The sequence below is a fragment of the Schistosoma mansoni genome, chromosome 3 (assembly GCF_000237925.1).
Source record: "Schistosoma mansoni strain Puerto Rico chromosome 3, complete genome".
Taxonomy (NCBI): domain Eukaryota; kingdom Metazoa; phylum Platyhelminthes; class Trematoda; order Strigeidida; family Schistosomatidae; genus Schistosoma; species Schistosoma mansoni.
Window position 1 is genome coordinate 13011591 of NC_031497.1, and position 27784 is coordinate 13039374.

At 31.2% G+C, this 27784-nt stretch overlaps 1 protein-coding gene across 1 annotated transcript in view; it reads right to left on the bottom strand.

Moving 5' to 3' along the window:
* Positions 1–4944: 4944 nt before the first annotated feature.
* Positions 4945–27784, bottom strand: part of Smp_129120 (putative shoc2) — a gene marked incomplete at its 3' end in the record, with an annotated part of 52138 nt that continues 29298 nt past the window's right edge. The window contains exons 8-16 of the mRNA XM_018799284.1: positions 26591–26699; positions 25284–25377; positions 22578–22682; positions 19803–19917; positions 18260–18384; positions 12388–12475; positions 10817–10886; positions 8299–8366; positions 4945–4988 (exon numbers count right to left, since the gene is read on the bottom strand). Of these exons, the coding sequence (XP_018651088.1) occupies positions 4945–4988; positions 8299–8366; positions 10817–10886; positions 12388–12475; positions 18260–18384; positions 19803–19917; positions 22578–22682; positions 25284–25377; positions 26591–26699 (818 nt within the window). The remainder of the gene's footprint in view (positions 4989–8298; positions 8367–10816; positions 10887–12387; positions 12476–18259; positions 18385–19802; positions 19918–22577; positions 22683–25283; positions 25378–26590; positions 26700–27784) is intronic.

The following is a 27784-nucleotide window of genomic DNA, read 5'->3' on the forward strand; positions in this document are numbered from 1 at the left end:
TATATCCTGAAGTGTTATGATAACGGTCTTAAGAAGTTTATCAGACTCCATGTGGATCCGGTAAATTATTTTTACCAAGTCGATTTTCGAAAAGATAGGTGTATTTTCCAAGGTTGCTGTCAAATCGTGAATGTGGGACAACGAGTAACGATCAGGAATGGCTTTTGCATTCAAACGCTTTACGATTGTACATTCGATCGCCGAGTCATCAGTTGGACGCCAGTCCTTGCTGTCTTTTTTAGGAATCATGTGAAAGGGAGATGCTCATTGACTGTTTCATGGTCAAATGATTTCTAAATATATCATATGGTCAAATTCGTTTTTGGCCAACATCAGCTTTTCGGGATCTAGTCGGAGTGCTTTCTAGAAAACAGGTGGTCCATTATTCGTGATATGGCGTGTTACATTGCTGGTTACACACGGCAAATTCGGTTGCGTTTGGTATATATCAGGTGACTTACCGAATTGTTTTTCGGTAGTATGGATCTATCGTGTTCCTTACTGTGACTAGTGATAATCTACAACCGGAAAAAGAAGTTGCACAAACAGATAAGTTAGTGTTTCTGTTCACTAACCTCAGTTTGCGCGTGTCGATGAGTAGATTGTGATGTTGTAGCAGGTCTATATCAATGATTGGCATAAAAACATCTGCAACGATGAAAATTCAGCGAATGAATTTTCGTAAACCCACATTAAGATGAACGTGCCGCTTACCATATGTGGCAACCGGTTTTCCGTTTGCTGCCTGTAAGTTGAAAACTGCTTCATGCAGTAAGCCGTTAGAATTTGCGAGAAGAACACTAACGTCTGCGACGCTGTAGACGAGTTAGTGAACTTTCGTCACCACATCAGTGATATTCAACAAACCGCCTTGTTGTCCGGCTACGGTAGCCGTTAAAGCATGCCGGCTGGGAAGTTTCCCGAAAAGCTTTCGTGTCGGAGTGCTTAAAGATCGGGAAACTTAAGGGCTTCTCGAAATCTCTAGAGAACGTACCATACATATTGCAGTGCTGGGAAGCTTAGACGAGAAATTTCTATACAGGCCCTCGCCAAAGGTCCGTTGACGAATGACCTTTCTCACAATTAGCAATACTTCTGTTGCTCAGCCATATCTCATTTTAACATTATGGAAAGGATTATCTAACATTTGCCTGTCTGTTAAGTCCCCAAGTTTAAGGATTGCCATCTTTACAGTGTCGTAAGTTTCAGAATCATTGTAGTATCAGTTTATATGTTAAGCCCATATACTTTATTCTAGCTACTGGCCAAGCCAATTCACCTATACATTATGAGTCATACTTTGATCTGGTTAATTATTCGCTTATTAACCTTGACTACCATTTTATATGAGCGTATGTGTATGCGCACTTCGTATCTTATTCATCATATGTGCCATTCATTTTTGTCTGCTATAAATACTTATTAACGCTTGCTTAAAATGAGTTGGCTCCCCCGCAATCTCCAAAGCGCACATCATTTTGCTTCTCTCTCTTCTGTTCACTTCATCGCTCTGATTCCCTGGCCAGCTCAATGACTGTAGAAAATATATGTATTTTAAATCCATTCTCGTATTTGACGTATTTAACTCCGTTGTTCACCATCGCGGAATAAAGTCATTTATTACATATGAGGATAGACAGTACGTATATTTCGACAACAAACAATCATTCGAACAAAAAGGAATCAGATTTAAACTGCTACAACAACATTACTAGTAAACACACTAGATGTGGCGTACACGTTAAAATCGCGCGGTAGCGCCTTTATTACTGCAAGGAATTTTACACGGTGGTCTGTCGCACCGCGCTCATCGAAGTCTGCCTCTACGTAGCAGAACCTGGCTTTGATATTATAGACAGAATGGTATGAGATAAAAGGTGGGAGATGAAAGAGTCTTGATCTTATTTAGCTTAGGTGTCTACACCATCTTAATGAAGATAAAATATACGAATGAAAGAAAAAAACAATCTGAAAATACAAAAGCGATATCTCTATTTCATACAAGCAGACATAATCGGTTCATTAAAACTTCACTAGCATCGTAATCATATATTGTGATTGGAAATACTTATGGCAAGGACATGTTTTTCGTTTTCAACGGTATGACGTACCTATCAATCAAGATGTGTTGGCAATAAATTTGTTTTACATTTTCAAAAGATCCATGTTGATCCCAACGATATAGGACCACTCCGAAATAGTTGGAGCATTGGTCAAATACCGCAAGACTGCATGTATTTTCTTGGAAGCCATGTACAGTACGTAACTGAAGATTAGATACGCGTCTGTTTATCTCATACATCGCTTGTTGGATGTAAACTTTACGTCAAATATGAATAAACGATTTGCTTGAGGCCAAAGTGATGTCGGATGCGCAGGATTTAACAACGCTACTGTTGGAATCCCATCTAGCGAACGATTTCAAATTCAATAAACTAGATTTTAAGAATGAACAAAGAAAAAGAAATATTTGGATTCTTAGTAGAGGTAGATCACGAGGTGTATCAAACCATGATCTGTTCACATAATTGAACACAAGTAAGTCAGTAGCATTTAGTTAATTTGCTTGAAGGCCATATATTTGACGAGATCTGGCACCCAAAAATTAGTACGCAGTTGTATATATTTGACAATGACAGTAATAAACATCGTAAGTAGGATGCTACTGTTTCTTCCAAATTGTGTAAGATCAAATCCATTCTTTTAAAACTTCAGACAAAAACTGAACTAATAATGCTAAGAAAAATGCTTCAGCAGTTCAAAAATATACTCCGGTGTTTTTTAAACAGAATTTTGAGGAAACACCGAGCCCGTCGTCCATGTTATCGGTCGCGTGCGATGCAAAATCTATACATATTTATGCGATACCACTATTTTCATGTAGGGATTGTTTCAAACCATTATATTACAAAATTTCAGACATTGAACAAATTCCTGTTTATAAATACTTTCGCTTTCATACGAAATCACTTAGTTTTCGTTTTACATAGTTGTAAATTTTAGTCATCGTCACTAATTCATAACCATTCAAACAAAGATAACTTTATAGGGTTAAACTCTGAATACTCAGTACATCTTTAAAGACGTTAGACTCTCAATTGACAAATGATTATTAATAACTATAAATAAACTCCTTGGACGTACTTAACTGTAAACCAATGCTTTACCACAATCACTGAACACAAACAGCCGACCAAATGCTGATATCATCTAAATTTACTTGTAGCTTCGCAATATAACCTGTTGATCACGCCCTAAAAGAGTTTCATTTACATTACCCTAGTTTGTCAGCTACATCTAGCAAGATGAAAAAAAACTGTTTGGCTCATAACATATCAAATTAACTTCAGTTCTCTACCACTCTCTCCATTTATCATATTACACTTGCTTTCATCAACACTTACTAGCTTATTTTTGTTTGAAGCAAGAAAGATATCACTTAGACAGCTCAGTTTGAAAGATATTAAATAAATTTTTTTACAGAAAATGAGTTATCACGGGATCGTAGTTCAACAGTAAGTAATAAACAAACGAATCATTTACAGTATTTTCGTTTGCTCTTGTTAGCGATGAAATCAAAATGTGTAACATATAGTTTAGGTTAACGAACTAGTTAGGCCACATTTAAATCTGAAGACTATAAGAATCCAGTAGTTTCAAATGAAAAGTGATATGAATCCTCAACCCATATTTGTTATGATAGACCACTGATTTGATAACTTAATCCCAGTTAAAACTAGTAAATGTCAACAACGTATTTTAACAATTTTTAATTCTGTAAAGAAAACACAAATCTGTCTTTCAGTTAAAATCAATCATATCAAATTATTGTTAGAAAAAGAGATATAAACATTTAGATAAATTAAAAACTTGACTGATAAGCAATAAGCAAAAAGAATGAAGCTGAATAAAGAAATCAAAGGAAAGATGCGCTTTTGTAAGTCACAAAAAAATAAAGATAATCGGAAATAAACACGAAGATGATGATAAACCGTTAGAAATCGACTGAAAGTTGAAACGTACACAAAAATGAAGTTACAGAAAATAATAATTACACAGAATTTTGATGTTTCGTTTTATTTGGGGGTATGCGAATAGAAGATATTGAATATATATATATATATATATATATATATATATATATATATATATCGCAGAGTTTATTTGCTGAAGAACAGTTCATATCCTAATGTTATTAATTTGTCACATTACACCGTTCTAAGGAGTGTGATAGCTATGCAAAAGTAATTACACTTTAAAGTTTATGGCTTAACAGAAAAATCGATAGAGTATATTAAATGCATATGCACTGAGACTAGATTTTAGAAATAAGATAACAAGTGAAAATCTCTTACGAAGGTGGAAATAAAATAACTAACAGAAAATTAAAGAGAAAAAGAAAAGGTGAATACACATACACACTGATACATTAAGAAATCTGATTTTTTTTTTTATACAAACATCTTTCGATATTCTATTGATCTGCTGTAAGAGAAATATTCACAAAAATAAATCAAAAATCAGAAGCGAAAGACTTCTCAGATGATCAATCATAAACTTTCTGTTAGCTAACTGTTACATGCAAAGAAAATCATCAACATGTACACAAGTCAAGATATTATTGAAAACTGGACATTGATGAAAGAAGCTTGTTATCCTTTCGAAGTAATTTACATAAATATTTTGTGCAGATTCAGATATTTCAAAAATAAGTTTGGTGTAATAGTACTAAATCACAAGTTTTTGAAGTAATTGAAGTACACAAATGTGCTATCATACATGTGTACATAAATATGAGCATATAAGTATACAAAAACACATTTGAATTGACATATGGAATCAATGTATCATCCATTAACAACAGAAAACTTTTACCTCCTGTTGTTTTATATTTCAATGATGTTGAAAATTCAAAGATACGATGAAGAAATAATTTGAAATAACTTAACGATTTATATATGACTGAAAGAGCCCTGTAGACGTAGATACTAAACAGAAAAAAAACAATAAAAGAAAGTTGTTTATGCAAATATTTTAACAAAAAAAAGAAGCATTCAATTACATTGAAATATGATTATTCTATATTCATTTTAAAATTATTGGTTAATCAGTTGAAAATCATAGAACTACAAAATTTCAAGTTCATGATTAGGAAGAGCGGTAGCGACAAAGTAAGTAATATGCATTAGAACAAACACCAGTATTTAAGTATTTGTACAAGATGAAGATGTAAGTCGTTCAACATGGATTGACCAATTTGAAGACATGTACTTACTATGAATAAATTAACTAAATAAAATTATCTAACATACATTATCTACATACATGGGCACGCTATCTTTTTTTAACACAATAACATGTATTTAGTATTAAACAATTAACCTGTTTATTTGAAACAAAATAAAGTTGTCTCTATTTTGATGAATTCTTTAAGTTTACTGATGTTTGATCTGCTTAATATAGAGATAGCAATTGATATATACTGAACTAAACAATAGTAGTATAGATGAATTCTTGTTTTATTTTCATCGGAAACATGAGCTTTCCATAAAGTTCTTGAATATCCACTGGAATCATTCTAGTTCATTTAAATACTCACTTATTTGACAATTACAAGGGATGATGACCTGGCTTTGAGTTAAATTGTTTGTCTGAGGCCTAGTGATAATAATCAGCTGTTTTAATCGAAGTGGATGAAGCGCAGTTCTAATCTACCATTTATTCGCATATCCTAAACTTTTTGTAAATATCATTTAATTCTGAATATTACAAATTATAATCATTTATTTCTGGACAGATGCAGTGCTGCACAAAGAATGAGGTCTGATGTGCTGTATATGTTTTTGCATGGACTAAAAAATTACAAATACTGCAGCGACTCTAATATCATACAATTTTATGTAATAACAACAATAAAAGAATACACCGTGATATCAATAATCTCTTATTTTACACATAGTTTCGTATCATTACTGAACATTTACCAAATATATTCTAGTCTATTTATAAACAAATTTTATTATACAATAAGTAAGAAATATTAATTTTAGTATTGAGTTAATTAATCTCTTAATTTTGCAACTCACTTGAATCACTAGTGAAGGACCACCGGTTACAACTTCTACAGGAATTTGAGTTAAAGGACAATTTTCAATGGACATCATTTGTAGACTACAACACATAGCTAATTCAGTTGGAAGATCATGTAAATTCAAATTATTATTTAAATATAATGTTTCCAATTTATGTAGATCACCTTTAAAATTATGAAAAAAGTATAGATAGAAACGCAAAAGTGATAACGATAAGTTAAGTACATATGATTAGAGAAAATGAATATCTGCTTGTGTTTAAATGCACAATGGTTAGGCTATAAAGTGAATTCGCTAACCACGACTGCTGACTTGATGGTCTAATTTGGTAAATCATTACACTACATAGAAATTGAACAGATTTACCGACGAGATGAAAAGTGTAAATCGATTCCCACTTCATATCTTAAACATTTTATAAAAATCAATGTAGGTTTATACACTCAACTTTGAGTTAAACTGTGAGTCAGGTTGCTGATCATACTGGATAACTGAGTACCTGAATAACGAAATGGATAAAGCGACGTTCAAAACTTAGATTTTTTAGGTGAGAACTGAGTCCTTTGGTCATCACTAGGTAAATAGTTTATGCATTTATACGCTTAGGTATTTCTCATTTTCTCTACCATTATATCAATTAAAAATAATGTGATTTATATTCAGTGTGGTATGTTCGTCAATTTTTATTCAGATTGCCCTAACAAGAGTAGTAATTAACTAGTGATTCAGTTTGTGTTGAATTATGTTAAAATATACTGATTGTGAAGATAGTTATTTAGTGTAACATTTGCCTAGTATATACAAGTAATTAAAAAGTCCCATTTTAATTATTACTGTTTGTTTACCGGATTAAAATTATGTGGACAGTGATGTATGGTTGAGTTTATTTCGAGTTCAAAGTTGCATACACTCAAAACAATCTGATGTTTTACGCTTAAATCTAATATAACTACCCATTATTTCACAAGAAAGAATTACAAAAAAGATTATTAATACACATCTTTCCTCGATCTGTCTATTAGTATTCAGCCAAACAATGCCTAATTCACTGAAAGACCTATAAAAGCATACACAAAAAAGACTAGACTGAGAAACTATTTATACTCCCAGTTATAAAGTAACGACTTTTCGGAATAAGAATGATTGATATCAACTTTTGATACATAATTAAGTACGAGCTTCAGCTTGAAAACGTTAGGTATTTACATTGACTAGTCACTGAATAGTAACCAATGTTACGTTTGTCTAGTCCTCAGTGCAGATGGAATTCTGTTAGGCAAGTTGTAACGTGGGTGACCCAGGTTCGAATTTTCAAGGGAATATAAATCCCCTGAAGATCACAGATACATATTAGTGACAAATAGAAACTAGTGTGAAGTATACGTTCAAAGTTTCTTGCTAACAAGTTTTAACTATTTAACATCAACACTAAATATTCACTTAATGGGCATCTTATGTATTGTCACCGTTCAGTTTAGTGTTTTGACTTTGAGTGACAAACAAATTGGCGTGTTTTATCAACGTTAAAATAAAAAATGTACATTTCTGTGAATTCTACCTTAAAATGAAGTTTCCATATAAAAGAAGAGTGATAACATATCAACTATCTGCACCATACTATCTGGAACGGTGACCGATAATTGAAAGTTTGAAATTCTATTAATCTAGGACTATATTTTCAACAATATGTACAGAATCATTAGTTTATGAATTTAGTTACCAACTAAATTCATGATAATGAAATGATAGCTTAATTACTTATTATTAAAACCTACAATTATGATCAGAATAATTGATTTATTACAGAGTATCATAAAATGGAATGACTGAAAATTGAACAAAGTGACTTTAAGAATACTTTATTAATCCAACTGAGTCAAATTGAAATCATTAAACAGTTGACTAAATATATGTATTGAATGTATGTGTGAGGGGTGGGAGGGAAGAGGAAAAGGTTGAAGCCGTTATTTATTCACAAAATATTCAAACAAGATTAGATCTCTATAAATTGCTTTGTGAAGAAATAACATTATTTAAATATGTAATTGAAGCTGATTGAATAGACGACCAACAACGCTGTTTTTTTTTCAACAATGAAGGTTATTAAAACTTAATTTTAAAAAACCATTCAAAATAAAGTGGAAAGCTTGTAATAATAGCAGTAGTTTACTAATAATAATAATAATAATAGAGGAATAAAACTCACCAATTTCATTCGGTATACTTTGTAGTTCATTTTCACCAACAGCTAAATAAATCAAATTATATAAACGACTGAAAAAAAAGAGACAAAGCAAAAGAAATTTAGTACAGGCAGTTATATACAGATTTAGTTAATTAATGATGAAGTTATTAACAGAACAATAAAAATTTGGAGTTTCAATTAAAGGTTCAAGTAAAAAAGAAAATGATTATTATCAATGCAACTTGATCTAATTATCACTGGAAAAGTATAGCAGAACACTAGCGAAATAACCTTGAAAGAAGATAGACCATGAGATTACAGAATTAACGATCAGTATATTAATTAGTGTGCGATTTGACTATTTGACTTATGATTGTATATATATATATATATATATATACTTCCCAATCCGTGCACGGTGAAGATTTATATTTCTTCTGGTATCTGCTTGACTCCCCTAATAATCAATGACTTGCTGCGAACATAAATAATCATAATAATGACGAAGTAATCCATGTAATATATTGATAATCTATAGTCAATTGCGTATCAAAAAAATACTAGAATAATAAATATGGATGACAAATTTATTACCAACAAACCTTTAGGTTTCATATGCGCGTTACAATTGGACCTATTTTTTTATATACATAAGCATTCACAGAGTAACATATTCTTGTAAAGCTAATTGCTATTGAATCTTTTCATTTATAATTGTAATGTTTATCGGTTTATTTAAAATCCGAAATTACCTGAGATGTGAGTAAAAGTTTCTATTTATTCATTATAAGTAATAATTGATTACATTTTCTAGTTGAGTTCAACATTAAAACTACTGACTAATTTATCCAAGAGAAAAGTAAACTATATACACACACACTGTAAAATTAACAAGTCGCCAAGGTCGTTATTAGAATGAACTTCCTAGACTGTTGAGTATAATTGAGATTATAAAATCAATTAAAATATTATCCAATAGAGAGCAAATAATATGGAAGTAACAACTTGAGCAAAATTACACTCATCATAGACAGAATATCATTATTTTGCATATTAACAACAAAAATACAGAAGTATATTGTTGATTCATTAAAGAAAATATAAAACACATAAATCACACAGTGTGTTTGACAATATGTCACTGGTCATCAGTAGCAGATCAGCTGTGATTTTTAAGTACAGAAATTAGATCATGACAAAGAAAAGACTCCTCGATTCATTGATTCTGCATCGGATTTTTTCTGTACATGATAATGAACGCATCAAGTTTTTTTTCCAAACCGATCAATATTGTGTGGCATGGGGAACTTGGATAACTAATATTTCTGAAATTCTAGATTAGTTTCCATAAATTAATTTACTACTTATAAGTAGCTTAAATAATATCATTAAATGTTTGATCGAAAGTCTCAAGAATATCAGGGTCAACCATAACCTATAAATACTGTTGTTTATTGCATAACTAAAGAAGTCGAAGTAAAAGTCCTATTTCTACTTCTTCGCACTACTCTACATTTCCAGGCTAAAGAGTATAAAAATTTTTGACATCTAGGGACTGTTTATGAAGTCATTATTAAATATCCGAGTACAATACGTATCACAACACGTTATGTACTAATTTCCATTAATATGGTTTACTATTATTACTTGATTAACCCGAATTCAGTTTCATGTTATACATGAGAGACTATGGTTATTCTCAAACATTTTAAAGTTTGATATTACAATAAATGCTACATGACTACTTAAGTAATAACATCAAAAGAAGCATACATAAAATAAGTTGTTTGTAGATATTTTCTCAACAGGGAATCAAATACCCGCCAAACACAGGCAAAACAGCTCGGAAAGCAATTGCAAATTAAGTGGAGTGTAGAACTATTTTGATGTGATTTAGAACTACTTCTCACTAGCGCGAAATATGAACCTGCACACACCTATTATGGACTTAAAAGTTTAATGTAGAGTATTATACCATGTGCCTGCTACTAGGTTCTAAGGGCATAGTCCATAATTTTCTAATAGTGAAAAACTGTGATCATCGCACTTGCACCGTGTTGAGAATACAAAAGATATCATCTCTGAAACTGAATAGTCGATGTACAATATGTTAAATTAATGGAATTCGGACAAATAAACTATTCTATCGCAACTTAGTAATCCATATGCGTATCGTGGTCAGTGCTAAACCTCAAGGGGTCTGACTAAGTATCAATTTGTAATTGATCACTACAGATTAGCACTTTAAGCTGGTCCAAAACATTTTTTCAATGTTCTCTGGTTTCAAATATCCTACAGCTTTGGTATTAATAAATGATGGAAAAATTAACTCCATAAACGAAGTCTGGAATTTCATATTTACACAGAAAATCGAAACGAATCTCCCATTGTCCAGATTTTTAACCGTTAAACATTATATTTGAATTGAACGGTCGATATACTTGAGTATAAAAGGCGCACAAACACACGTAAAATATGATTACGATATCTGTTTATCAAATAACTCAGTTAGATGAAAGACAATAAAAATAATAATTACCCAATTTCTCGAGGTAAACTAGTCAGTCTATTCGATTGGACCACCAATCTTTGAAGTTCACCTAGATAACCTGATAATAATCAGTAAATAGGAGAAATTCAAAATCATTATGAGCCCAGAAGTAATGGTGTATATGGTTTGAAAAAAGACGCTTGACATGAAGATCATCCATAAATATAGATAAAATAAGAAACAACAAGTGATTTTTTTCTGTTTCGTTTTGACACACATAATTACTAAACATATCATCAGTTCCAAATGGGTTTTTTTATTGTAAGTGTTTGGTTCATTTTACTTATTTATTGTAGATTGATAGCAAAAGTTGATCTTTTTCTATCATTGGTTTTTTATTAGAAAATTATATCAAAAAGTTCATTTACATGATCAAACAAATTAACCTAATTTTAATTCTACAGTTAGTTGAATAAACTGGTTACTTAAAGTAAATATGTAGAATTAAAGTAAGTATTATTTAATATCTCAAAAAAACCCAATAGAGTTGAGAATGACTGAGCAACCATCTCTCCCTTACAAAAGTGATATGTTCACACTAAATCATCAATGTTTATATGTAGTGAACAAGAACTCAGGTGGAGGAAACCAATTTATTTATCAATGCAAAATTACAGAATGCCTTCATAAAATATGGAAACCATACACTAATTACATCGTTTCCATACCTTCGTTAAAATGTCTTTTACATGCTTCACGACTCCTTCAATTCTGTTATTATTATAACTGCTCTCTGTTTCTCTTCCCGTTCTCTACAATTTAATCTTCTACGGGCAGGCATTCCACTTCTGATTGCTGTTACATAATACTTATATCTGTCAATATGAGTAGCACACACCACATATATGCCTAGACCGCATTAGCGTTCGAATTCAATAGATCTTCGAAATGTGTTTACATAATTATTCTAACAAATTAGGTCAATTATTCGAATCAGGTTATTATTTTTATTTTCTATAAATCGAAATTATTTGTAAGAAATAATTTTTTAAATAATAGTATTAGTCAAGCATAATTTATGATTACAAGATACATGGTAAAATATTCCTTCTGAAAAGTTCAATCCAAAACCAGTAGAAATTTGTAAATTATTTGATTATAAAAAGTAAAATTTGCAGGTCGTAGTAAACTGCAGTGAATGAACAATCAACTGTTATGCATTAGTAATGTAATTAAATTCCAATATACATTGAACGAAATTACCTACTTCACTACATTAGACAGTTACTAGTAAACTCTAATGATATAAATGAATGAAAAGAGATTGGTTATATTTAACCTTAGTCACATTACTTATTCTGTAAATGTAAAATATACCCCTTAAACCTAGGGATATGTAATAGAGAGGGCTCCGTGTAGGAGTATGGATGTGTCCTGCTGTACAGTTAAAAATTAGAGGTTAACGGCTGTCGCTAACTGATATCAGTCATTGATTGCAAAAAACCTTTTGACAACATCCCTTTCCCTTCGAAAAAATCATTAGAAAGACAACGTTAACAAAATGAAGAGAATTTTTAAACAGTAAAAGCACCATTGAAAACAAAGAAACGATTACATACCAATATCTGGAGGTAAGCTTTCTAAATGATTTTCTTCCAGGTCTAAAACTTGTAGTTTCTGTAATTCTCGAATAGTTACTGGGATTTGCTAAGGAAATAGCAAGGAAAAACGTAACAAAAGATTAATAGTAGGAGAATAAGGAAGGGTGTAAGAAAGGGAAGGAAGAAATAACAAAGTAAAATATACACATTGGAAAAGAGAACAATTTTAAAGAAATAAAATTACAGATCACATGAAAAAAACCAAACGGATTTGGTGCATTCGTCATTGTTAGATTAACTAAAGAGTATTTAAAGAGGAAAGGAAGCATGGAACTATGATCATAATTCTATAACTATTTAGAAATAAATTATATTGAGCAGGGTAGTAGAATACATAACCAACCATCAACCATTTCGAAAAGTAATTGTGGTTAACAGAGAAAAGGACGACAGATGTTGGAATACTGAGATATGACATCAGTCCAAATAGTTATTGACTGCTCAGCTGGATTGTGTCAGGAGAAGAGTTACTGTTTAGAGATTTCGAGAGACTTTGGGTGACATGGCTAGAATCCCACTGCAACTGTCTTCAGCTTTTGTCTTTATCCAAGGTTTTAATTTGCCACTTATAGTTTTTAATTTCTCAATTCATTAACTTTCGGAAAGTATATTCCATATACAAGGTTCGTTATATTTATTGAGACAGATGTTATCGCGACGGTTTATTATTACTATTATTAATGGCTTTATTTCAAGACATTATTAATATGAAATGAGATAACTACTTCCTTCTAATCAAGAAAAACAATAAAGTAAGAAATCGACACATAATAATAGTAATAATAATGAATTCCAACAGGGATATTAAGTGTTTGAGTGACAATTTGAAATTTTTGGTAAAGTCATGTGAATTAAAAGCATCTTGAATGTTTTAGACATAACTATGTGATGTATTCAATTATAAACTTTCCAGGGTCCAAAATAAGTTCATTTTTGGACAGGAGAAGCATGCATTTGGAGACGAATTTATCAAATTACATCGGTGAATCGAGGAATTTACATGGTCAAGGTCAATGGCTCATAAATCACTAACTTTGATTGGTTGACTGGAATTTTTAAGTCATGCTTTCTAGATTGGCATTGATCATTCTGTTTTACTGACACAAGGACATTGTTCGATTAAACATTGAAACAAAAAACAATCCAGGGTTGCAATATATTTCCTACCGTGAAGTATGAGACAGGAAATTTTTTTTCCCATTTTAACTTACATAAAATAATGCTAGTCTGTTTTATATGTATGTATGTGTATGGATGCATCATGAACCAAATAAACAACTGGGGCAGTAGAAAGCAGAGTATTTTATAAAATAAAAAGAACAATCATTTTTTCTTGTTCAAGAAATAAAGCAACTAGAAACTTTATTCCTATGTAACAGTAAAATCAAACACGAAACCATAATATTAAATTATAAATATATTGTTGTATTTGGCAATAGTCCAAATTCGACCAATAAATGAACAGATTGCAGTAAATTCAATCTGGACAACATTACATTTCTACTCAACAATTAATATTATTTCAAAATTATTAAAACTTTAATGTGAGATATGTGAAGAGTTTTTAAGTAAGTGTTTTTGTTCACTAAAGTAAAAATTTTAAAATTTTCGCGATCACACGATTTAGACTATTTAAGTGGGGTTAAATAGAAAAACCTCCATAACCATTTATTGCAGGAGATAATAATACTCATATAACTATAAAGATACTTCTGTAGTCTTTATGTACTATCTGTAAAGAGTAGTTTAAATGGTATTTATTTAAGTAGCCCTTTCTAAAACCCCTCCTCGTTTCCAAATAATTTGCTAATGCCGAAAAAATTCTCTGTTAAAATAATTTTATACAAAAACATAATGCGTTTTCGACATAAAGCAGAATTTCTCATTGCAATTTTTCAATCATCCACACCATTTCCCCTATATTTCATTTTGGACTTTATTTTAGGAAAGCAATAAACTGTATTAAGTAGCAACGTAAAGGATGATAGAAAGATTATTGATGAATCTACTAAACTATATTATAAGTAAATGTTTGTAGTTTGGTGGGAACGTAGGATCCATCTAAAAGAAAGAGTGAAAGTGGGCCTCAGAATCTCGTGCGAATAAATTCCGTACAGATGTATTCTGGTCTTCGGATACAATGAGATTGAGTCTCCTGATGTTACTTTACTGCCTTGTGGATTAGACACACAGGTCGAAGACTCAGGGAGTGATACCCTAAGAAATCCATATGTTTCAGATTGCATGCCCAAGTAGTATCCGACTAAACATACGAATATATGGATGGATATTTATGGGAGAAATTACCCTATTCGCTCGGGCTAATAGTAGGATAGAAAGAAAGAAGCAGATTTCGGACAAGCAAAAAGTATAGAAAAATATAAACGAGGTTACTGGTCGAGTCGAGCAGTAGAACCGAAAGACTGACAAGTCAATAGTCTTAGGTAGCTGATCTAATTATAGTCAAAATACAAATAATTCAATGCAAATAGTCATTCTTACGGAAAGACATATCCGAGAAATAACATAGACCATAGACATGAAAAAATAGATTGGGAAACATCGTGAATTTACAGCTCAATGACACTGCATTTAAGATACGCACATAAACAATTCGTCTGAATAATCCCATGAAAAAAAATTCAACCGACATTATAGCACATACTACTTGGAATTTAAACTTGATCAAAGATAGCATAATACTCTGGTATGCATAGTAGCAGCTTAAAGTGAAGATAAATTTCATCACAGAATAAAATCAATTGTATAAAAACCATTAAAAAACAGGGTGGATTGATTTTAGTAAACAACTATTTAGAATTATGAAAAGGCACTTCTGTGTAAGGAATCGCTCTTGAAACCTTCATATATTGTGACGAGTGCGTAGCTTTTAAAATAGTGAATCGGAGAAATCCAGTGTCCTACAAATTCAAACTCAATAATAATAATAATAATAATGATAATTACGGTTTATAAATGTACGTTTACAACATTTGTTATGTTAAATGATAGCGAACACTGAGAATAAACACTAGACGTTTTCTTAATTACAAAAATGATGTAATTTAGAATTCATTTCCGGTTTTGATCTATTGATTCGTCAAAAAAAATCAAGGTCAAGGAAGACACACGTATTCTCACGCAGTCTAGACAGCAGATCAATACTTTTCGACTAAACGGAAAAAGAGTCAACTAACACGGAAATTCTTGACCTAAAACTAAATGAAAACAACTGTCTGTATCAGAACAGCATACGCATATATATATACACCATCTCACGCATATATATATATATATATATATATATATATATATATATATATATATATAAATTTACGCATGCAGATGTAAAGGCAAGGATTGACAAAGCAAGGAAAACATTTCTACAATCGAAGAACATATAGAACTCAAAACAACAGTCAACGACTATCAAAGTTAGAATCTTCAATACGAACGTCAAGACAGTTCTACTGTACGGATCTTAAAATTGGAGAGCTACTACAACCATCATAAAAAGGGTAAAGTATTTATAAACCATTGTCTGAGCAAGACACTCAATGACTGCTGGCCGGATAACATCAGCAACAGTTTACTATGGGAGAGGACAAACCAGCTTCCAGCTGAAGAGAAAAATAGGAAAAGACGTTGACAGTGGATAGAACACATATTGTGGAAATCATCAAACTGCATGGCGAGGCAAGAGCTGACTTGGAATCCTGAAGGGAAAAGGAAAAGCGGAAGACCAAGGAGCACATTGTGTCGAGAATTGGAACCAGACACTAAATGAATGGAGTGCAATCGGAAATTACTGCATAGGATTTCCGAGAACTGAGTTCGATGGCGAATCCTGATGAGTGACCTATGCTCCCCCACGAGGAGTTACAGGCGTAAGTTGGAAACTAAGTGCTTTCCGTGTTGTATTTGAGGATCTTGGTTTTCCCTTCGTGTATGTTGAGGCCTACTGCTACGGATGCTGTAAACATTAGAATTTTTATTTAAAAAATTTATTTTTCAATCACATTAATAAATATAAATAAAGCTATTCTATTCAAATCAATGAGTGGCTTTTTCGACCAACACCAACAATTTGTAACATAACATTTTAATAATAATAAACATTTATAGCAATCTATCGAAAGGATCAAAACGATTTTGTTTACAGGTTTCATGAGGCTTCAATGAGAAGTTATAACATCTATAGTCGCTCGAAACAGTTAAGTCATATTAAAAACCTTTTAACAGAAAGTCAAAGAACTCAAGATTGGATTTTGGAAGTTAATCTCATTGAACAATACTCAGAAGTTTCACGCAATAATAAAGAAAATAGCACACGAATGTCTGATTTTCATCCATTTTTAACTAACTGTTCCATATGAACTGATTGTATTCTACTGTTTCATTTCTGCAGTTTAAAGATCCCCATAGAATATACAAAAATGAACAATATTTGAGCAAACAATTGTTTTCAATAACTTCATCATCAGTTCATAATTATGATATTTTACAAAGGCCAAACACATAACATTGTCAAATTAATTAATACATGCCTCATGTTGGCCTTTGTAAAATATCATAATTATGGACTTATAACTGTAGAGCCTGATGATGAAGTTATTGAAAACAATTGTTCCCTCAAATATTGTTTCATTTCTGTTCCTTTATTTCTAATCAGACTACTCAGTGTACCGTTTTATTGACTTTATAAATATTATTTTTAAGAAATAAATTAACTAGACATAAGATTAAAAGTAAGACAGTGATTTCTAAAATAAAAATACATTTAAAAAAGTCTCATTAATTCTTTTGGTTGTCAACTATAGAACGTTTCGTACAGTATTCAACAAATTATGATCAATTTTACTGCTAATTATAAGAATTTTAAAAAAGCTTGTTGAAAATAAACAACATTACGAGATATTGGATAGCATAAAACAACGAATCCTGCCATTTGACGATTTGTTTTTGTAATAAACCAATGAACAATAAATGAAGAATTTCTCATGTGTGTGAAAAAGAAATGCCATGGATATCCACCCTGTATCAACAACCTCTTTAGTACTCTCATAAATTTTTTTCATAGATTCATCACAAAGAATTAGTTTAAAATAAAACTCAACCTTAAAATATAAATAATCTCATCAATATACACAATCAACGTCAACAATTGATTAGTTATAGAGTAGTGACCAATGTCATGTTCATCCAGACCCTTAGTTCTAATCAAAAACTGTCAACCAATTTTCAATGTGTGAACTAATTTAAATGACTAGATATGGTATGTACTGTTTTGAAATATCGGGTGACTAAATGCAATCATCAATAATCCCAGTGTTCTCTGTGGGATTCAAACATGCGCCAATTAACTTCATAATCTAAGACTGAGTTATTCGAGTTTTCTTCTAACTACCCTCAACTACCTAAAATCAAAGTATCAAAACAAAAATTTAAAATTTTTCTCGTGATTATGCTACATAATGAATGGAGGATAAGATTTTGTCCAAGTAACTGACTGTTACCATCTTATAATTTTATCATCTAAAAATTTTGTTTAGGAATTAATAAATTAGGCTTTTCTTTCTACTCATATATTATGTACAATATAGTTGTCTTCCACAATTTAATGAAAACACATAGCCCCTCATTTGAAATCTCCACCATTTTAATATAGGAATTGGTTATTGGAACAAGATAGATGTTTAAAAAAAATCACTGTATCTAAAGTGTACAATCGAAACGTACCCAGCACTGCACACACATACATGTATATACATGAATACATCAACATAAAGAAATATCATAAAGTACCAAAAATAACATAGAAATCACTCACTTTTAATTGATTATTACTCAAAATTAATACTTCCAAATTGATTAAATATTCTATATCATCTGGAAGCTTTGTTAATTGATTTGTACCAACATTTAATTCAACTAAACTTGTCCAACTTTTAATATCTTGTATACATTGCCCAGTATATAAGTATAATTAACAATCAAATATATACATAATGAAATAGAATAAATAAAATAAACGAAGATAATAACAAATATGATGTAGTATTTTCAAAATAATATTGATTATAAACTAAGTCAGTTTATATACACTTATAATAATAATTATTATCATTATTATTATTGATAGTAGTAGTAGTAGTCGTGGTATTAGTAGTAGAAAGAGTAGAAATAGTAATAACCACTGAAGTGTTTTTCAACTGACAAGGTTATGTAAAGCGAAAATGTGAATGACATTTCAGAGTAGAGACAATGGAAAACAAATTAAAAAATTAGTAACAATTAATAAAATTGATAAAATCACTAAATTGTAAATTTACAGATCGAATGACTTCATACAATCAATCATCAGCACAAAAGTAATGCTCGAGACTTGCCGTTAAGAGAATTCAAGTTGGCTGTATGGGTCCTTACTACTAAATTCTGAGGTACAGGTTCCGACTTCACTCCATCATCCTTAGTATGGGAAACCAAGTAATATCTCTAGAATTTAAATACGATAACTTGAAGATTTTAAGATTATGTGTTTCAAGCTAAATCTAGTGAGAATGTGAATATTCCATCTAGAACTGTGATTTTTTAGAACTATTATTGATTTTTCGATCACTTGAATGCTTCATTGATTCTGACGAGTACATCCCTAATGATAAAATATCTCTTATTATATATATATATATATATATATGGAGAGGAATGTATCTTATTTACACGATAATAACTACAGAAGAGGAACCCAAGCCTGACCAACACAGTTGTACATACTAGTAGCTCGGATCTCCCACACGTACACACATACATACATACGAGATACTAATAAATCAGTCTTTCAGCTAAACACAACATAAACCACGATTATTCATACCACTTCCAATGCAATGTGCCTGTGCAAGAATAACACTTTACTAGTAAATATATTTTCTTATTGGTAGGTGGTATTTGTAACAGTCAGTCGGGGGACTATTGAAAAGTAGAAAGCGCTAGACAGCTGTTTAATCCTAGCATGCGACTCCTTAGTAGTGAGTGCCTATGGCCTCACATTATGGATCAAACTCAAGAATTTCAATTCTCATAGCAAGCGCTTAACCATTAGAACATCATGGGTCAGAGTCCGACAGTACAACCACAATTTCAGTTAATTTACGTTCTAGCGCAACGATCATTTGATGCTATCGGTGATAACCGTCTCACACCCAACATGACTGATATTGATAAGTGAATATTATTTGCAAAGACATTTTTACATAGAATATAGTACGCATGAATGTAATTATAAACGGTAAAAATGAAAATGACGCATGGCTTCGGTGTAGTTATCAACCAATATTGGATAATAAAAAAATTATATGGAGCAGTACATTTACCCGGTGGAAAAGCACCGATTTGATTATCTTTCATATTTAATTTAGTTAGATTTGAGGCACGTGAAAATATACCAAATGGTATTCGAGTTATTTGATTGTACTCCATATTCAGAGACTAAAGTTTGATGCATATTTTTTTGAAATAAATAAACAAATAAAGGAATTTATTAGTTGAATCGAATTTTTGATGAATAAAAATGAAAAATAACAAAACTTTTGATACGAATGAGTCAGCGAAGTGATAGATTTATAGGTATCAATGCCAAGGTTGGACTTGATAACTGCAAATACATTGAGCGTTGGGTAAAAAGTTAGTTATAAATATATTTCTTGTTATATCCCAATGAGTAGAAAAGATGTATTTCGTGACTTCGTGCAAGCAACTTCTTCAGAGTAAATAAACAACCAGAATAAATAAACACAAGTTTAAATAGTACAAAAGAAATGATAGATCGTGACAAAAAATAATAATAACACTGATGTAAATTGAGAATTGTTCTTGATTGTGTAACATGGAAATGATTTAGTTCTATCGTCTCTCTTATATTACACTTGCTGATGAAAAGCATAATGAACTGTCTATTATTGAAGAGCATAGTCTATTTTAAAATTGTTCTGATGTGCCCTTAATGCTTTAATGTCTGGGTATTGATAGAAGTGCTGTAAATTCGGTACTTCTTTGAATAGCAAACATTGTAAAAGTACAGTAGAAAGAACTCAAATTTCTAAGGTTGATGTGACGTCAATCTCGTAACAAAACGTCGGACACACAATGTTCTGATGTGCACAATATTGGCTTGTGACTAAATGATTTACCACGTTTGAGATAAGGATGTCCAATGATCCATGTATTTCTATCACAGTTCCCTCTGTGGGACTGTTCTGCTCCGGTGACAATATTATACAAGTAACTCGGTAGATTCCAATACTTGAAAACATCTGAAATCACCTATTTAGGAGGCCTCAGTATGGATATCACTGCATTCATCAGCATATCGATCATTATTTGCTATTACTAGGGTAGCTAGTTCACATAGTATTTATAACCCTCACGTAAACAAGGTGGCTTGAAGTTGAATGGATAAGCTAGCATCTGATTAGATAAATTACACTGAGCTACATGAGCAAACTTCTGTGTAGCTATATAATTAAAACTCATTTATTAGTATGGTAATCTGAACTAAGTATGAAAATATACAAAAATAAATGGAAGAATTTTAAGCGATTTGAAATTATTACTGGTTTTCGATATCAATGGAAATAGGCAAATGCAGCTGACAAGTTTCGAAATAAGACAAAATGTGTTTTGAAGTATCTTATTGTTATTCACTAAAATCCTAAAAATAGCACGTGAGTGTTAACGATACCAAAATATATCAGTAGTTTATTTGTTATGATCAACGTAGAGCCTAGGACAAATCTGTGTTGGACCATGTTGACCCACCACATTAGCCCGAATAAAGTGAAAATAACAACACAAGTAGCAAAAATGATCGAAATAATGTCGTAGTAATTATACTGAAAAAGACTAAACATCGATAATAAGATTTGAAAGTACACAATCTAAAGATATCAATGAGCGAATAACAGAACTCAAAATCAAGAAAAAGATAATGTGTGAATTCAAACCACCGCGACCAATTCTGAACTATGTAACCCGAAGTCTTCAAACACTGAACAAGATCATAACGCAGATCATAACAGGTAAGTCTGGATTGACCGAAACAATCCAGACTAACAGTCAGTGATTTTACAGACTGACATCATGTCGTTTCTAGTCCCCCGTAGCCTCCTACTTACTTTTAGATCATATAACACCATCCGTCGAGCTAAGCAGTGGTGGTGGGGTTCGTGATACATAATCCCACCATCTGAGTCGATGAACATTTACAGCCTTATTAACCGATTAAGAATTTTCACCTATGCTTCATTTTAACATTGCTCACTCAATCATGATGTATGGAGAATTCTTCGAAAATAGCTATGATAAGAAACCTGTAGTCTTTGCAAGTCTCCCACTTCCACAGCTGTAAGGTAATATAGAGAGGACTGCTCTTGAGTGAAGTCTCTCTTGATTTGGAAGACACTATCTCGTCTACTGAAAATCCACCTAGGGGAGTTGGAAAACCTTGATTCCAAACCAATGGTGCACATGGGCTCCAGTAACCTGAAGGAACAAATGGCGTATGAATCAATCGTTGGTCACCGGCTACCATGGGACTGCATCTCCTTACGATGCTCCACTGCCTTGTGGATCAGACCTTTAGGTCAAAGGCTCCGGGTGTGGCCCCCTAAGAAAACCACCTGCTTCAGTTTGGGCACCTGGGCAGTATCACAGACCTCACACAAATCAAAGGAGATTTGTGCGGCGCATATATATTCGGTGCCCCTTTGTACCAATGTTTATGTGTTCAGATAAATAAAAAAAAATCTCGTCTACGCCACAAGTAAGGCAAGCTGGAAAAGGTAAAGTGAACTTTCTGAATCCAAGTCGAGATTTCTGTTACTCATCAACCTATTAAGGCTTATCAGATTACATTTCTGAGGTTTCTGAATATCAAGATATCGGTCTAAATAGTCTGAATTGTAGACAGACATTGATGATCAACTCAATTTTGAATATACCTACAACGGAAATGTTCAGTGACTAACAATAAAAGTATTAAAATACATGTGATCAAACTAAGCATATAATTTAAAATATTCTTACCAAACACTATTGATAAATAATACTTTAAATACAAACTTAGTGAAAGATTATAGAACATAACTAACTTGTATTGAAGTAAATTGTTGAGGACCACCAGATGGAAAAATATTAAAATAATTTCTTGACAATGTCACACAGGAGACTTTTTTCAAATGTGTTAACAGTCCCTCCTTGTGAATAATTTAATGATAACAAAAAAAGAACGAATGAAAAATAAATTGTCCTTAGGAAAATATTGATAATAAATGATAAGCAGACACTAAAAAAATATTTGACATTATTTTCATGTTTTTTTTCTATATTTAAATAAAAGACATGAATGGCTAGTCTTTCAAAAATGATCATTTGTAATATATATAAAAATTAGTTTTGTGAAGATATAAAAACAATCAATGAACATGGTGATGTAATAGAAATATTTCAATACTACGTTTTATATTACCGTGAATAATAACAATGAAAGACTGCATAACATTTTGTCGTATCTTGTTGTCGTTTTTCAAAACTAAAAAAAAGGTTTTTCCTTGACCCAAATACAGTAAGATAAATCTTGTATATTCGATAATACAAAGAACATATAAGATTCCTCTTTCTGATTAATGGAACCCAACCACAGAGATTGATTAGCTGAGTCATTTGATGTTTGTTTTCTGTAAGTGAAATTTTTTCAGGGATCCATCACTAATTCATATATGAGAATCCCATTCACAAATAGGATAAAATGGCCTACATAAATGTCTAAAATGAATCCTAGAGAAGGAAAGGAGGTAACGAAAAAATGTAGAATGTCTATTAAGTCAACATTCTTGTTGAAAACGAACACAAATTCCATTTCAAACAAATATCTTTGTATAAATCTGGAATTTATAGGGTGTACTTAAAAATTAGTAGTTTGTCATCAGAAATTAATAAGACGTTCAATATAGCTAAAATCAACTGACATTCACTAAGAGAGATCTATATTCCATATTATTGATTTTACACTCAAAACTATCCCCTCCTTGCTTTAATTATTTTTTATATTCACACGATTTTAGTGATAATTGTTTCTGATACCACTTCACCTAATTCCTTTAACTACACTTTAAATATCTTACTCCAACGATATTATAGTTCGATGTTAGCTTATTAATTTTATACGCTCATTTAATTGCACACATCCTGCGGAAGGGTTAAGGAGATAAGAGTTTATCTTATTTTTGTTAATAAATGTTAATTTCTTTTTCTTAACGACAACCACGGGGACATTTTTTAAATTCAGATTTTCGCATGACCTTGATGTTCCCTTATTGATTGTCTCTACATTATGGTTAGTTAGCTTTCTAGTGTTTAAAGATCATATTTGGTTACTATACATACAAAGTTGTTATATTTCAAATGAGGCTAGTTTAAATATCACGTTTTCTTCTACACTTTTGGTTTTTTCTATGGGTTCTATTGTTGGAGATTATTGTTTAGGAGTTGTGTATGTCATTCGCTGCTTTATAGAGTTTACGGTAGACTGTGTTCGTACTAGAATGATTTTGATCTTTTGTAATTAGTAATTACCGTAGGCTTAACCGAACAAATTGATGGTACACTAAAACGTTACACAAACTTTAACTGTAATTACTGATAGTAATATGACTTAGTAATAAAATAGTTCTATTGCATCATCATGTTTATTGATTGTTCATATACCTTCACAAAATTAAACATATATACATAATCATATATACAATATGATTGTACAGCTCAACTATAGATTAGTTCCAAAACTGTCCTTTCAATACATTTTGTATCATTAATATTTAACTGCTAATTATAATCTGGGACTCCTTAGCAGTGAGCATACACGATCGCACACGCAGGACTCGAACCCAGGACCTTCGGCCTCACGAGCGAATGGTTCACCTTTAGACCACAAAGCCGACTGTCCAGTGCTTCCAGGTTTCCAATGGTGGTCTAACATTGATCCATTCATGGTATTAATCTTAACAGTCTCCACAACCCTAAACTGATGATAGTTGTAAATTTATCGAATTAATACAAGGACAAAATAAATACACAACATTATTGATATCATTTATGATGCAATTCAAATTATTTAGAAGGCTTTTCTCCTTCTATTTTTAATATAGAAGGTACAATAGTCAATCTCGTATATGAACATTACAGGTTAATAAATGTTCGCTCCTACTAATACTACTGTTATCAATACAATGATTTCTTTCGAAAACCAATGAAATCATATGATAAAACAGTAATATATAAAGAGGAAAAGTTTGACTAATTGTCTTATTGTATGTACAATCACTTTTGATGTAAAACAACAAATGTGATAGGTACACATGTGAAGTTCTCATTAGTATTCTATAAAAAAACTTAAAATGTTATGCTTTTACCTGAATATGGTTATTCAATTTGTAAATTAATGAAAATGTGTATGCAGCCAACCAGCCAGCTTTAATTGTTTTAACAACAATTCCCGAGAGAGTTTATCGTTCGCCTTATTTTTTGAAATATAACTCTTTTGATGATTTATTCGAACAGACAGTTTTAATGTTATTGTACAGGCAACAAAATAATTCTATAAATTAAAGTTACCTTTTCATAACCATTAGTTTTTAAAAACAGATTAATAATAATTTGCAATTATTCCATATATATATATGGTGTATGGGTTTCACTTTCTCTAATATAATTGGATTCAATATAGAATATTTACGCAAAGAAAATAAACACGGTAAAAAAATAAAAAGGGGAAATCAATGAAGAATATTTACACGTACTGGCAATTGCCAAATATTATTGCCTTCAATATTTAGTTCTAAGAGATTTGTACAAAGTGCTAACGAATCTGGTAATGATTCCAAGTGATTATATCTGCAGAGAATAAAATGTATAAATAAGGCAGTTAGTATATAGCCGATAAAAACTACATTTCAGTAATTACATATCTGTCTACTATATTATGCGAAACAATGAATCTTTGAGAAGGGAAAGTTAACAGAGGTAGGAAAAACTCCGTTTAGAAATATTTGTAACAAAAATATCAGAAGTAAGATTATTTGGAATATTTTTGAGGAAAAATTGTATTTTATTCTAGAGTATTAAAATATGGTTTTTTGATGCACAATCTGTTTTCTAAGCAACTGCCAAAAAAACCGAGTTACGCTTTAATCAGGAGAATAAGAACAAAAACAATTCTAGCTGGAGTCCGATGAATAATATAGTGTCAGAGTACAGAGTTGAAATACAGAAATTTTACGAAGTTTTAACAAACTTAAGGTGTTTAAACTAAACTCGAAATTACTGACTTTTCTATCTTCTTTTATTATTAAGGGTGTTAATCACAGTCTTCACGAGGAATTAATACCTTAATAACTAAACCAAAAATAGCTTGAATGAACTCTTTAAACAATAACATTCCTTTTATCGTTGAAAGAAAATAAGTTTCATAATTCGAAAACTTTTGCGAGCAAAATGTTTGCTTTTTCGGGTTAACTCACACTAGTGGACAAACATTTTCATTTAGGATCTTCAATAAGCTTAAACTCAGATTTGAACTAACACATCTAAATCTACAGTACGTAATACGCACTATGATAAATAGAACGATTCATAATTACATAAACTACTTAATAAAGCTGAATTTAGGTCATTTATAAAGTGACAGTTTTAATTCTAATAATCCAGTAAACGAATGATTATCAGAGATTGATGTCAGTATCTTAAATAAAAAAGACTTGGGAATTTTGTTTATGTAAAGGCATTCCTGATGTAGCTATGCAGTACATACAACTCTTTAGTAAGGAAACATTTGTTCAACACTATGCTATAGCCTTGAATAGACGACCATTGACAATGATCAAATTTATATGTTATTTGGAAAACAATGAATTATTCATTTTTTTTAACAAATATTTCTGGGAAAATAATGTAAAACTATTAAAAATATAAACATAAACACAAGTTTCTTTTTTCGAAACAAACAAATATTAACCAAGAAAACAGCAAAACTAATTTGACAAATAACCACATATAAATGAACTATAGAAAAAGATTACAAACATATTTCGTAATAACTATTACTAACTTCAAGCCAATATTTTCTAACATTTTTAAATCACCAATGGTATTCGGTAGCGAACGTAGTTCATTATGTTGTAAGCTTAATGTGCACAACTTTTGGCAATGACCAATTTCTTTATTTTATGTAGGAACAAAAAAGAAACAGAGAGAACAAAAAAACAATGTTGAGACGAATTGAGCATACATATTTAAAATTACACAATTTAGACAATAATTTTCTTTAAAGGTTATTTCTATCACTAACTGAATGGGATTACATCACATGAGAAATAAAAGATCTGAATAGTTATATTTTTTTAGCTGCAACTCAAGAGTATCCACTTATTGTTACCACCTCCACTATATTTAACTTAGAAATTTTCGATTACGCGATGAGCATGATATCGTTAGAGCACTATGTCTCCGTAACTAATATCATCGATGCCCTACTGTTTCAATCCTGACTTTATTAAATTCATCGGTAATTGGTTTTCAGTATAATCTCGGAAAAATTTTGCAGCTAATCACTGAATGTATACGGTATCTAGAGTTCAGAAAAAGAACTGAAGTATGAGACTAAAAAAAGACAAATTATTTCTATATTATTCCATAAAATGCTGATTAATCGTTATCAAAACCAATGAAATTTTTTAAATATATTATTAAGCAAAATCAAGCTGAACATTTGATACATTGAATAAAGATGCTTAAAACTACAAAAACACTATTATTTACAGTTAACATAACAAGATTTTATGAAGTCACTGACTGTTAAACTGATCTGTGTTTGTAGGAGTTGACTAGTTAGTTGGTCTACGCAATTATTATAACCAATGGTTAGAGACGTTGTGTAAAAAGACTCAGAATCTCTGATATTGATGCAGATGTATCCACTATTTTTCTTACCATAGACATTGAGTTTTAAAATTACCTTATAATTTTTTCTTATTCGGCAAATTCATTGTTTTTCGAACTACATTGTCTATACGTAATCTTTTGTACCAATAGTGATATGTTGCCACATCTTTTACTATAGAATATGTCTTGATAAATATATGTCTTTGTGCTCAAATGGTGCGGCAGTCAATGTATATGTATGTAATACGTTCTACATAGCTTATAAGTAAATGAACGACTGTGCCTTGTTAGTAAATTCAGTTAACACCAATTTTCAACTGATTAAAATAAGGATTTGAAAAAAACATGTCATTGAAAATAA